This window comes from Aspergillus eucalypticola (genome assembly GCF_003184535.1).
Source record: "Aspergillus eucalypticola CBS 122712 chromosome Unknown BO83scaffold_22, whole genome shotgun sequence".
NCBI lineage: Eukaryota > Fungi > Ascomycota > Eurotiomycetes > Eurotiales > Aspergillaceae > Aspergillus > Aspergillus eucalypticola.
Window position 1 is genome coordinate 446,979 of NW_020290296.1, and position 11,999 is coordinate 458,977.

At 54.7% G+C, this 11,999-nt stretch overlaps 6 protein-coding genes across 6 annotated transcripts; 3 read left to right on the top strand and 3 right to left on the bottom strand.

Annotated features, from left to right (window-relative positions):
• The first annotated feature begins 67 nt into the window (after positions 1-67).
• On the top strand, positions 68-2,563 carry BO83DRAFT_419281 (putative AAA family ATPase/60S ribosome export protein Rix7). Its single transcript, XM_025534876.1, has 3 exons — positions 68-134; positions 200-442; positions 534-2,563. Exons 1-3 carry the CDS (start codon positions 87-89, stop codon positions 2,451-2,453), a joined length of 2,211 nt encoding a protein of 736 aa, XP_025385539.1. The 5' UTR covers positions 68-86; the 3' UTR covers positions 2,454-2,563.
• A 209-nt stretch (positions 2,564-2,772) lies between these two features.
• Positions 2,773-5,244, bottom strand: erb1 (ribosome biogenesis protein ERB1). Its single transcript, XM_025531795.1, has one exon. The coding sequence runs from the start codon at positions 5,200-5,202 to the stop codon at positions 2,839-2,841; it is 2,364 nt and encodes a 787-aa protein (XP_025385540.1). The 5' UTR covers positions 5,203-5,244; the 3' UTR covers positions 2,773-2,838.
• A 203-nt stretch (positions 5,245-5,447) lies between these two features.
• Positions 5,448-6,938, top strand: BO83DRAFT_439572 (Zn(II)2Cys6 transcription factor rglT). The gene is made up of 2 exons (XM_025536186.1): positions 5,448-5,626; positions 5,694-6,938. The coding sequence occupies exons 1-2, from the start codon at positions 5,500-5,502 to the stop codon at positions 6,803-6,805; spliced, it is 1,239 nt and encodes a 412-aa protein (XP_025385541.1). The 5' UTR covers positions 5,448-5,499; the 3' UTR covers positions 6,806-6,938.
• Positions 6,939-7,065: 127 nt separating this feature from the next.
• On the bottom strand, positions 7,066-8,925 carry BO83DRAFT_343241 (Paf1-complex subunit LEO1). The gene is made up of 3 exons (XM_025528687.1): positions 8,506-8,925; positions 8,279-8,453; positions 7,066-8,219 (listed from the first exon to the last, which is right to left on the bottom strand). The coding sequence occupies exons 1-3, from the start codon at positions 8,712-8,714 to the stop codon at positions 7,218-7,220; spliced, it is 1,386 nt and encodes a 461-aa protein (XP_025385542.1). The 5' UTR covers positions 8,715-8,925; the 3' UTR covers positions 7,066-7,217.
• A 197-nt stretch (positions 8,926-9,122) lies between these two features.
• On the top strand, positions 9,123-11,004 carry BO83DRAFT_380640 (Mob1/phocein family protein). The gene is made up of 4 exons (XM_025531796.1): positions 9,123-9,302; positions 9,579-9,880; positions 9,945-10,059; positions 10,125-11,004. The coding sequence occupies exons 1-4, from the start codon at positions 9,280-9,282 to the stop codon at positions 10,624-10,626; spliced, it is 942 nt and encodes a 313-aa protein (XP_025385543.1). The 5' UTR covers positions 9,123-9,279; the 3' UTR covers positions 10,627-11,004.
• BO83DRAFT_100478 (uncharacterized protein) lies at positions 10,926-11,875 on the bottom strand. The gene is made up of 2 exons (XM_025525851.1): positions 11,137-11,875; positions 10,926-11,052 (listed from the first exon to the last, which is right to left on the bottom strand). The coding sequence occupies exon 1, from the start codon at positions 11,763-11,765 to the stop codon at positions 11,310-11,312; it is 456 nt and encodes a 151-aa protein (XP_025385544.1). The 5' UTR covers positions 11,766-11,875; the 3' UTR covers positions 10,926-11,052; positions 11,137-11,309.
• Positions 11,876-11,999: the final 124 nt, after the last annotated feature.

An 11,999-nucleotide genomic window follows, 5' to 3' on the forward strand; every position in this document is an offset into this window, starting at 1 on the left:
GGTCTCTAAAATTGTGGGAATTCATCGCCAGCGGGGATCTTTATCACCCCCGATTATCGCATTCATAGCGCCTGCTCTATTTCAAGATGCGTCGTGGGGGCAGGCCGACGCTGAGGCAGGGCCTCGACAAGGATGTAAGTGCTGCGACTCGTCCCTCGGCTTATATCAATGCGATCATCGCTAAACTCGCTATACACAGATCTACCAGATCGTACGCAAAATCATCGATGACAATGCAGAGAATGCCCAATTCCGCCTGTCGGTGTCCAGCATTTACGATACCATCAAGCGGTCCAATTCCAGCCTGAACAGGAAGCCGAAGCGCATTCTTGAAGACAGCATCGAGCGCGTGGTGGAAGTGCTGAAAGCCGACGTCTTCGGGGAAGATGAGAACGACTCCATAGACGGCGACTTTGAAGGTCTGGAGGAGCCACCGGCACCGGTATGCGACATGCGCGCCGCTTCATGGGGTACCTGCCTTCAGAAGCGGCTTAGATTCTGGCTAGCAATGGAGAGGTAGCTGACGGGAGCAGGAATCCAACAGCCTCAACAAGAGCCTGGTTGGTATGTGGAATACAACCAACAGCTCGAAGCCCTCGAAACAGAGCGAATCCAACACCGCCGAGTCAACAGCACCACCTTCTACCTCCACGAAGAAACGGCACCATGGTGGTGAATCGCAGTCCTCCAAGCGCCGCAAGGCCGAGGCCGCAGTCGACCGTTCTCCCCCCACACATATCAGTCTGGCCGATCTGGGTGGATTGGACGATGTCGTGCAGGAGCTCGGGGATCTTGTCATCCTGCCCATGACACGCCCACAAGTCTACATGTCGTCCAATGTTCAGCCTCCTCGCGGTGTTCTGCTACATGGTCCGCCAGGTTGCGGTAAAACCATGATCGCAAACGCATTCGCCGCCGAGCTGGGCGTCCCCTTCATCTCCATATCCGCTCCATCCGTCATCTCCGGCATGTCAGGAGAGTCCGAGAAGGCTCTCCGCGAATACTTTGAAGAAGCCAAGCGAATCGCGCCCTGCTTAATTTTCATTGACGAAATCGACGCCATCACCCCCAAGCGTGAAAGCGCTCAACGAGAGATGGAGAAGCGCATTGTCGCCCAACTTCTCACCTGCATGGACGATCTGGCCCTCGAAAAGACCGACGGAAAGCCCGTCATCGTCCTTGCGGCCACCAACCGTCCCGACAGCTTGGACGCAGCCCTGCGTCGCGGAGGTCGTTTCGACAAGGAAATTAACATGACCGTCCCCTCGGAGCCCGTTCGCGAGCAGATCCTGCGCGCCCTCACCCGCAAGATGCGTCTCGTCGACGACCTTGATTTCAAGACCCTAGCCAAACGCACCCCCGGTTTTGTCGGCGCTGATCTGAACGACCTCGTTGCCACCGCCGGTGCCGCCGCCATCAAACGCTACCTCGAACTCCTCAAGTCCAACAGCGGCGAGGAAATGGAAATGGAAATCGAAGGTGAAGCCGACATCATCAGCCCTAAGGTCAAAGAACTCCGCCGCCTCATCACCCACGCTAAAGAAACGCCCATCGGCGACGAAACCCAAACTGTCCTCGTCTCCAACGCCGACTTCTTCACAGCCCTCCCTAAGATCCAACCCTCCTCCAAGCGCGAAGGCTTCGCCACTATCCCCGACACCACCTGGGCTGACATCGGTGCCCTCGGCGGCATTCGCGACGAACTGTCCACCGCCATCGTCGAACCCATCAAGAACCCCGAAATCTACGCCAACGTCGGTATCACCGCTCCCACCGGCGTCCTCCTCTGGGGTCCCCCCGGTTGCGGTAAAACGCTCCTCGCCAAAGCCGTGGCCAACGAGTCCCGCGCCAACTTCATCAGCGTCAAGGGTCCCGAACTTCTCAACAAATTCGTCGGTGAATCCGAACGCGCCGTCCGCCAGGTCTTCGTTCGCGCCCGCTCCTCCGTCCCCTGCGTCATCTTCTTCGATGAACTCGACGCCCTCGTCCCCCGTCGTGACGATACCCTCTCTGAAGCCTCCGCCCGCGTCGTCAACACCCTCCTCACTGAACTCGATGGCCTCGGCAGCAGCCGTCAAGGCCTCTACGTCATCGCGGCCACGAACCGGCCCGATATCATCGACCCGGCTATGCTGCGTCCCGGTCGTCTGGAAACCCTTCTCTTCGTCAACTTGCCCAGCCCGCTCGAGCGTGTCGAGATCCTGCAGACCCTCGTCAGGAACTTGCCTATCGAGTTTAATGAGGATCTGCGCAGACTTGCCGAGGAGTGTGAGGGCTTCAGTGGTGCTGATCTGGGCAGTTTGCTTCGTCGCGCTGGTTACTCGGCCATTAAGAGACGGGATAGTATCAAGTTCGAGGACTTTGTCGCTGCCAAGGCGTTCATTCGGCCTAGTGTTACGGATTTGAAGAAGTATGAGAAGTTGAGGAGGGATTGGAGTGGTGGTGTGGTGTAAATAATAACTTATTAGATTATTGTTCGTTTTGGTGTGTGTACATACATCGATGTACCTTGGGATTGTTTCTTTTACTTATTATCTCTTTTGTGCTGTTTCTTCATTGTGTGCATATAGAGAGTGTGGAGGGATCCAAAAAAAAAGTGATGAATAATGACAGATCATTTGAGGAACATTCAATCCAGGAAGTCCAGATTACTTACGATTACTAATTGCTACTAATAAATACTGATTACTACTGGTTTGAACTACTACTGCAAACAACCCAATGAAGGAGTGAATGAACTTTTGGATATCAGAAACTCTAAATTTAGTTATGCACACACCAAAACGCCTCCCATGTAAATTCGAACAGGATACACACAAGGAAGACCAATTATAATAATTACATCCATAACCGGCAGGTTCCATCCGCACCGGCACTGACACACCAGGCTTCGCGCGGGTGCCAGTCGAGATCCATGACACCGAGCTCGCCGGTGATCTTGTGGCCCTTGAGGACCTTGAGCGGCACGATGCTGGCATTGCTGAGCATGTCGCCCGTGACACTGCCGTGGAAGATCTGGAGAGAGCCGTCGTCACTGGCGTCTGCGAACAGAGGGTAGCGGCCGCTAGGGTGGAACTTGACGGCACGAATGGCCTTCCGGTGGTAACGGAGGGTCTTGTAGGGGCGCTGGGAGAGTTCAAGATCGTGCCACAACAGACGGCGGTCGTAGGATCCGACAATAAGGTTGTCTCCGCCCGAAGCGGTGGAAGAGGTCGGATGGATGTCGAACGAGGAGATCCAGCGGGCACCGGGCTGAATGATCTTGACGAGCAGTTGGCGGGAGAGATCGTAGGCACGGACGGTGCGCTGGTTGGCAACGAAGAGGATGGGCTTCGAGGGGTGGAAGTGCGCGGTCTGGGGCGGGCCACCACCCTTGATGCGCCGGCTGAAGGGGTACTGAGTCAAGTGCTTGGACAGAGTGTGAATGGCAATGGCCATGGATGCCGGGGTAGAAGAGCCCGGGCAGACGGTAACAAAGTAGTCACCGCGGCGATGCCACGAGATAGACTTGGCCACGTAGCGGAGGGGAATGACGGCGCACACGCCATTGTCGGCGAGAGCGGCCGAGGGGCGCACCCACTGGGGAGGGGTGGTCTTCTTGCCCTCTTCCGAGGCTTTCGGGGCGGGCTTCGAAGCGGCGTATCCCCAGCCGGCGTCGAGAAGGTCCAAACTGGCTTGCTCAAGTTCGGGGTCGAGAATCGGGGGCACGATGAGGTAGATATCGTCACCGGCTGCGGCAGCCAAGACCACGGCATCCTTGCTCGGCCTCCAGCGGACAACGTTGACAGGATCCTCTTCACCCACCTTGACGCTATACAGCTGGCGACCGGTGAGCAATTCCCAAACGCGGACAGTGCCATCGTCACCACCAGTGGCGAGCCACACACCCGTGGGGTCGACGGCAAGAGAACGTACACGGCCCTTGTGTCCCCGGAACACCGTGGCGCAGACAGACGGGAACGGCTTCAACTCTTCAGGGCTGGGCAGCTTGGGGAGCAGACTCTCCGGGTCGATGTTGAGCTTGCTGCGGCGAACTCTAGGAGCCAAGTAAAGATCCAAGCAACGTTCGAACTTCTCCTTGACAAACTCGCCGTAACCAGGGACCTTGCGAAGAGAGCCAAAGTCGGTAGGGAGAAATTCCCGGTCCCGGTCTTCGGGGTCGGCTTCCTGCCAGGCCTTGCGCTCCTTGTTGTCGGGGAGATACTCCGGAGGCGGGTGGTAACTCTCCTCGTAGCCTGGCGGAGGAAGCTTAGGGGCAGGGACGTGCATGGGGTGGTCTGGACGCTCGGCCTCGTCTGCCCACAGGTCATAATTGATGAGCTCGAGGTCCTCCTCCTTCTCTTCGGACGGGGGCTTGTAAGGCAAGATGCGACCTTCGCGGATGGCCTTCACAATCTTCATGACCCGCTTGGCTTCGTGCTTCGACGGAACAAATCGACGCTTGGGTTCCGGAGCAGCACTGAGGGGCATGATTTCCTGCTTGTTACTGAACCATTCCATCAAAGGCTCGTATGGGTTGTAGCCCTCCTCGGGGATTTCGTTCATCTGCACCTTGCGCAGCAACTCCAGCTCATCCTGGCTCAGCTCCAGAGGCTTACCGGTCGAGGGATCAGTTAGACCGGTGAAGCCCTTGGGGATCTCAATGCTGTCAAGCAAAGCGTCCAGAGCCTCCCCGGTGGCAGGACGCATGATCTTCTTTCCATTGATGTCGTAGCCAATATGGGGGTATTGGTCGTAGAAGGACAACGGGATGTTACCGATCGTATTCGCATTCTCTTCGACGTCAGAGTAATCGGAGTTGTCGTCTGGGTTGATCTCGTCGTAGACGTAACGGTCGTTTCCATTGGCATCCTTTTCAATGCGGAAGTTGGGTTGCTCTTCCTCGCTGGAGCTCTCGTCGTCGTTCGTAGGTACTTCCAAGTCCGCAGCTGGTGTGCCGGACTTTTTCTTGAGAGGCGCCTCTCCGTCGGAGGGAATCTCATCGCTGTCCAACTCCTCTTCATCGTCATCCTCATCGGAGCTGAAGTCGTCAACCAACTCAACTTCGGAATCCTCCTCGTCGCTTGATAAGTCGTTGGCATCGTCCGAAAGTGCACCATCGATGTCGCCGACGTTCAATTCGTCGCCAGAGAACACACCGGCCTCCTCCTCGACATCTTTGGTGACAGCCTTGCGCTTCTTGGAAACCTTTGCAGCACTCATGGCGACGAAGGAACACTCCGAGTGGGCAGAATCTTGTGCAGGATCGAAGCACTGCTGGAAGGAATTCGAAGCTCGACTTTTTCGACGACTTTTTTTTTGCTGCCCTCGATCTGCGGAAAGACATACCGCCCACGTGATACACCGCCTCTCTTATCGATCCCGTCTCTGGCCTCAGGCACACAACTTTATCGATAACAAGCAATCATTATTATGAAGTTTTAAGATCAACTACCTAATAATCATATTACCTTTGTGGCTCAGTTGAAAGCCGATACAAATTTGCGCTGGCTCTGCAGCATGATGCACCAGCAATTCTCTCTCGAATGCAGCCAACCACATTCTGTATACTCAAGCAATGCTTCCATGAGTGACGCCGCAACAGGCGTGGCGCGGGGGAAAAGACATGCGGCCTGTGATGAGTGCAGTATGTCTGACTTCTTGTCAAGCTGAAGTAGAAACTGCCTGGCGCTAATCAATCTTTCTCATGTTAGGAAGCCGCAAGCTAAAATGCTCCGGAGAGCCCACTGGCTGCACTCGCTGCGTCAAACAAAGTCTCACTTGCCACTACTCCCTACAGAAACAGATGGGACGGCCTCCCAAGAAGCGTATGCGAGAAGATGAAGATCTATCACCACCTTTTGGACTCTCAGGGAATGATTCATGGACCAATAATTCGGAATTTGCTTCCCTTGTACCATCAACCATTGAGTCAGCCGAGACCGCCCCGTCAGACTATACGGGGCAGACCAACTTCTTTGCGGACGCAAATAGCAACGTTGACGCCGGGCAATTCCTCCTTAACAAATCAATAGATGCAGCACCAACGACAGTCAGTCCATGGCCTGATTTCTCCAATGTCTCTTCATCAGCAGCCAATCTCTACACCCTTCCACCAGACCTATCCTTACTCCAGCAGTCCTCTGCCGGCTCGTCCCCGGACTCGGAGGAATCCGACCGCCAATGCCCTTGTTTATCATGCCTTTACCTCTGTCTCAGCCATCTGTCTTCTCTCGCCCCATTTCCAATCTCCCATCACAACCTATGCTCCCTCTACATCGCATCCAGAACCGCCCAAGCCGTCATCCGCTGCCAAATTTGTCCCCTCCGCTTCACAACAGGCATGCAGAATGTCACCTTCACTGGCACCTTATTAACCGTCATCGCCGATACTTGGCTACGTATATCCAAAGTCAACGCCGTCGACTTCGGCCGACAATCGGCACCACCGGCTTACGCCGCAGCAATTGATGCCTCCCCCAACCCTACGGAAGGCTGGAAGGATTGGCTACGGCAAACCGTGCGATACCGTGTGCTAGGAGGGCCGTGTGATCCGGCCGGTATGCCCCCGGGTGCAGATGATGGGCCTAGCCTGCTTAGTCTTATAGAGGAAATGGAGGAGCGGCAACGACGTTGGCATCGCTCGCACCCGCTGCCTGTCGAGGAACGTCACCTTCCTATACCAAAGACGGACGGGTCCAAGGAGGAGGAATCGTGCCATGAGCGTGATGCGCTGTGTATGCGCATCATTCAGAGCGCGCGCAATGTCATTCCGAAGTTTGGTTTTGAGCCAAGTGATTATCCGGATGGTGCGGGTGCCCAGTAGACCCGGCATCGTTGATAAAGACTTTCATCGATATAAGGTGACTATATGGGTGGAGGGAGCCATATTCATATTACCGGGGTTCGATTTAACGGTGCCTAATCTTACGATTTATGACAATCATACTATATACTCCGATCTCTATTTTGGGAGGGACTAGTCTCGTGAATTTGTGATATTACTAGCAATGTAGATAGATCTAGCGGTACGGTATGTACAAATTTGCATATTGCCGAGTCCGTTAGTTATTCCTTAGTTTTGTAGATATTTGGTATGATATCAAAAATATAACATTGAATGGGTGGTGACGACCATGCATGCGCCCGAAGAATGACTCCCAGAATGGATGATACAGTTACAATGTCATTAGAAGAAGCAAGTGAGGATGTCAATATGGCTTAGAAATGAGGAACCGTTACTCTTCATCATCATCGTCCACAATGTAGCGGTTCTTCTTCCGGGTTGGAGGAGTGCCTCTCTCAGGAGCCTCGGGGGAGGCTCGTTTCTGTCGCGGTCTGGCGGGTGGAAGGTCTTCCTCTTCGCCCTCAGCGTCCTCGTCTTCATCCTCCAAGACATCTTCTTCGTCGTCATCATCGACGATTTCTGGTTCTTCGTCACTGCCCACCAGGAAACCATCGTCTTCGTCGTATTCGTCTTCGCGAGTGCGTCCGCGACGGTCATATTCTTCTTCGTCATCGGTATAGATCTCGCCCCGACGGTTTGGCCTGCGAGGCTTCTTCGCGCGAGGCCGGGTAGTCAGGAGACCGTCGTCATCTTCCAGGCCACCCACTGTGAGACCAGCACCTCCGGTGCGCTGGGTGAATCCATGACGACGGCCACGGTCCATCTCGCGGTCCTGAAGCTGCTGGCGGCGACGAGCAGCCTTCAGCTTCTCGCGCTCGGCCATTTCTGCCTGCCGCTTGGCGAGTTCGGGGTCCTCCTTGACTTCGATAACCGGCGCCGATCCGTCCAGCGTCTTCTTGCCACCACGAGCTGCTGCTGCTAGCGACTCCTGCAGACGCTGCACGGCGTCGTCAGTCTCCACGGTCGTCGGGTAGACCGTAAGTCCATGGGTGAGATGGGACGTCAACCGGAAGACCGATGAGGCTTCTGCGGCCGCTCCCAAATAAACGTGCGAGTCTAGCTTGGTGTCGTATTCTCCAGACTTGCTGAGAGGCGCCAGTGGCTTGGTCGAGATACGGTATTGCTCCTTTGGCGCGGACGCCAGCTGCAATGTCATGGAACCATCCTCCCAGCGGATGATTCGTGCATTCGATTGCAGCAGCGACTCGTTCTGGGGGTCATGGCGCCAGCAGAGCGACGTGGCCGCTGTCGTGAACGGAGGTGGAACATAGGTCTCTGGGTTGAACTCTTCCGTTTCAACGGATAGAAAAGGGGGTACTGGCATTGTGTAGACCTAGAATGGGCAATGGTGAGTCCGGGGTCATGCAGCAGGTGGATGCTTGTGGAACATACCTCACCGTTCGAAGTCACAGGCTCTGGCGCCCGGCTCAAGCTCATGTCCATGATATTTACTGTCTCCTCATAGTCTGCGCCTCCTTCATAGTCCATGGGCTCTCCAACCCGATCATTGCGATCCACGTCATCTCCGGAATCGAGTTCTTCGTCATCGAGCGTCCGCTGGGGTCGACTGTTTACCAGTCAATGAATGTCTCTCCAGCAACAGGGGCAATTGATCATACTCATTATCATCGCCAAATCCTCCGTCGGAAGCATCCGAACCAAACAGATCCGCATCATCGTAGCCGTTCGCGTTGCCCGCATCCGAGCCCGCGGGACTCTGACTTCGCGCCGGAGCCTCGCTGTGTTCACTTGCAGACGGACTGCCTGGTTGACCGGCACCTGTACTGCGCCCCGGACGGCGTACGACATCCTCATCTGAAGAAGACATTATGGGTGGGAAAGAGAGAGCTCCGGCGGGTGCGCGGTCAATGCCGAAGATGAAGTTGTGTTTGGTGCTAGGAAAAGCTGAAGTGTTCGGAGAAAATTGTTCTTGGATAAGGCCCTGTATGGAAAATAGAGACTGAGAAGAGGGTAGAATAGAAGTGACACCAGGGCCAAAGTGCGATCAATGGGGCTGGGCGACTCTGGGAGGAGCTGCGCGGTAGCTGTTAATTATTACTAGTTCAGACTCAATAAACTATGAGTTGAGTTAGTGAAAGTAACAGACCCCCTCGGTGGATAGAATGATCCCTTCCGGAGCCAAGAGGGACTAGCGCAGCGGGCAGGTGGACGGGCCAGACCGAATCAGTCGAATTCCAGATCGGGACATCCCCAAACTCATTCATTCATTCATTCATTCCTCCTCACTTCCTCCCCAACTCTTTCCCTGTTAACTCCGTCGTGGATTGTTCCCTCCCCCCTCCTCAATCCCCTCGGATCTCTCACTGAACTATCCCGGATTGCCTGATCGCCAGATTAGTCAGTGTTCCCGCACACGTGTATTCCAGTTCATCATGGCGACCTTCTTCCAGAGTGTGTATGTGCCATCCCCTCCTCTTCCCCTATCATGCATCCCGTCCCTGTTGGACCCTTCACTCGCATGCGCTCTCTCTGGGTGGACAGTGCTGCAACATGCCTGGGCGCACCAAAAGAATGATGCCCCCTGAAATCAGTGGCCACGTCCACCAGTCTGTGTCCTTTGTTTCAGCGCTGCGGCTTCATCTCCTGACGCCCTCTCCTTTTCCCTTCTTCCCCCCACATCTCCGTCTGGACACCAGCCAGGACTGACTTGCGACTTGTTTCCCCTTCCCAGCCGCCAAGGGTTTGGCAGAGGCAATAACAACAAGAACAACAACAACAATAACAATCCCGCAAAGATGAACAATGGAAGTCCGGCTCCGTCGCCGGCGTCCCAGATGCCTCCCGCCGGCCATGTGCCCAACTCGCCGTCCCTCACCTCGAGTCTCTCCGTGGACACCTCCTCCACCTACGACCCCGATGCTCCCAAGTACTTCTTTCAGGAGAAATATGCCCCCCTCAATGTGAAGGGTAACTTCTTGACGTTGTGTGCCTGTCCCAAGAACGTGGAGCTGGGTGAATGGCTGGCCCATCAAAGTAAGCGGACTTGCTGCCTCTTCCGCTGGGAGAGTCCCCCGCGCTGATCGTTTTCTCCACACAGTCGTTGAACAATATCGCTTGCTCCATGGCATGCTCCAGGTTATCCAGGAGGTCAATAGCCTTACAGGACTGCCGATATGTAACGAGAACACCTGCCCCACCATGTCGGCTGGTCGGTAAGTTGCTTTTTCCCCCGCGCTTAAGATTCGGTAACCAGTCTAACATGGGCATCGTCGGATAGCTTGACCTACACCTGGCTGGTCGACGGTCGTGCCGCCAAGATCTCGGCCCCCAAGTTCATCAACCGTGTTGAGAAATGGATTGTCAGCAAGATTCACGACCCGGTCATGTTCCCTACGGAAAAGGTTACCGGTGTACCAGACACCTTTGCGGTCAATGAAGCAGGCGGCGCCAGCGCTACTTCCGGAGAGGAGTGGATTGGCAAGTCCAGCGGCTTCCCCCAGACGTTCTATAAAGACTGCCAGGGCATCATGAAGCAGATGTTCCGATGCTACGCCCACTTGTACCACGCGCACTGGCTGAACCCCTTCTGGCACATTAACAAGCATGACATCCTTAACATGTGCTTTGTCCATTTCGTCACGGTGGCCAAGTACTACAAGCTCGTCTCTGATAAGGAAATGGAGCCTATGCAACCCCTGATTGACCTGTTCATCAAGCAGCAGCGCATCCCTCCGGAGGCGCTAGCAGGTGGCCACTGGGGCCAGCAAGCCTCTAGCTGAGCTAGGGCGCAGCAGAACTCCCATTCTTCCTTCCCCAAGTAAGAAAGCGGTCCGACCTGGCGTTGGAACCCTTTGATCGGATTAGACGAACCGACTCGATCCTACGATCGCGGTTTCATGGTGTCTTGACTTCTTCAGGACGCCGCGTGGATTACGTGACACAGAGTTGGCGTTAAGCATTTAGCATGCGGTGTGAATATGTTCTTCCTGTGATTTCCTGCATATCCAGTCGTGGGACCCCCCACTGACTACGCGATTCTTGTAGCCTAGATTAACCTTGTGCGTCTTGGCTGGACGAGAGCATTTTGAGATTATTTACCTGGAACTAGCCTGACGTGGAGATGACACTGATCTGCCAAATCGAAGATTATGAACAATCAGCATGAAGATAACGTAGGGCCTTCCTCCGGAAAGACTAGATTTCGACTAGCATGGACACAGTCAGCGGCGCGACGTCTCTCACGCTTCGACTGTACCCCAATAGAACTGTACCCAGTAGAGAAGGCTGACCGGACAGTACGGTTCAAATGGCCTGCAAATGCGACATTGCGATACTCGGCGGTAGGTACGGTAGTCGGTAGCTGCTCATGTAGGAGTTCCCATATGCGATAGATGGATAATTCTCTGAAGCCGCATTGTACCTTTCCTGGTCTCAAATCCATCACCAAGACGAAGACCCATGGCTACAGATAAACTCCCTCCTGGTCCTGTTCTTGATCGTGATCTTGATTCCGGTCCTCATTCCCCGCAGCGGGGTTCCGCACCTCCTCCGACCCTTCCACCGTTCCATTCTCATTTCCATTGGCACTCCTTTCACCATTCTCCCTCTCCTTTTCCGGATCCTCCAGCTCAATCCATTTCTGTCCCCGATTTTCCACCTCAGTCTTCAGTAGCTCGATCCTCTCCAGCATAGACACTGCCACGTCCTCGTTCTCCTTGATATATGCCTCTAGTTCTTGCCTTTCGGAGTCCGTGTCGCATGATTCGTTGATGAATGTCCTCAGTTCCTGGTTGGAGCGGTGGAGGTGCGCCATGGAGTTGCGGATCTCGGAGACTTTGGCGTAGAGCACAGGGAGGGGAAGCTCTTTGATGGCTTCGGCGAAGGCGGCGGGGCTGATGGGGAGGGATTCGGCGGACATGGTTGCTTGGTTGTGTCGAGGTTTGATGCGTATATGTAAGGTGGGATGGAGGGTTTGATAGATAGAGACAAAGTAAATAGATGAACGAGGATGTTTCTATAGCAATCCAGAAGTCATCTCGTCTGGGAAGTTCAGTTGAAGCTTATCGGACCAGGAAATGTGATCGTGTTATCTCCACGTGATGGTCCACGTGCATGAGGCTATTCGGGATGATGTTTCTTTTCTAGAACTACA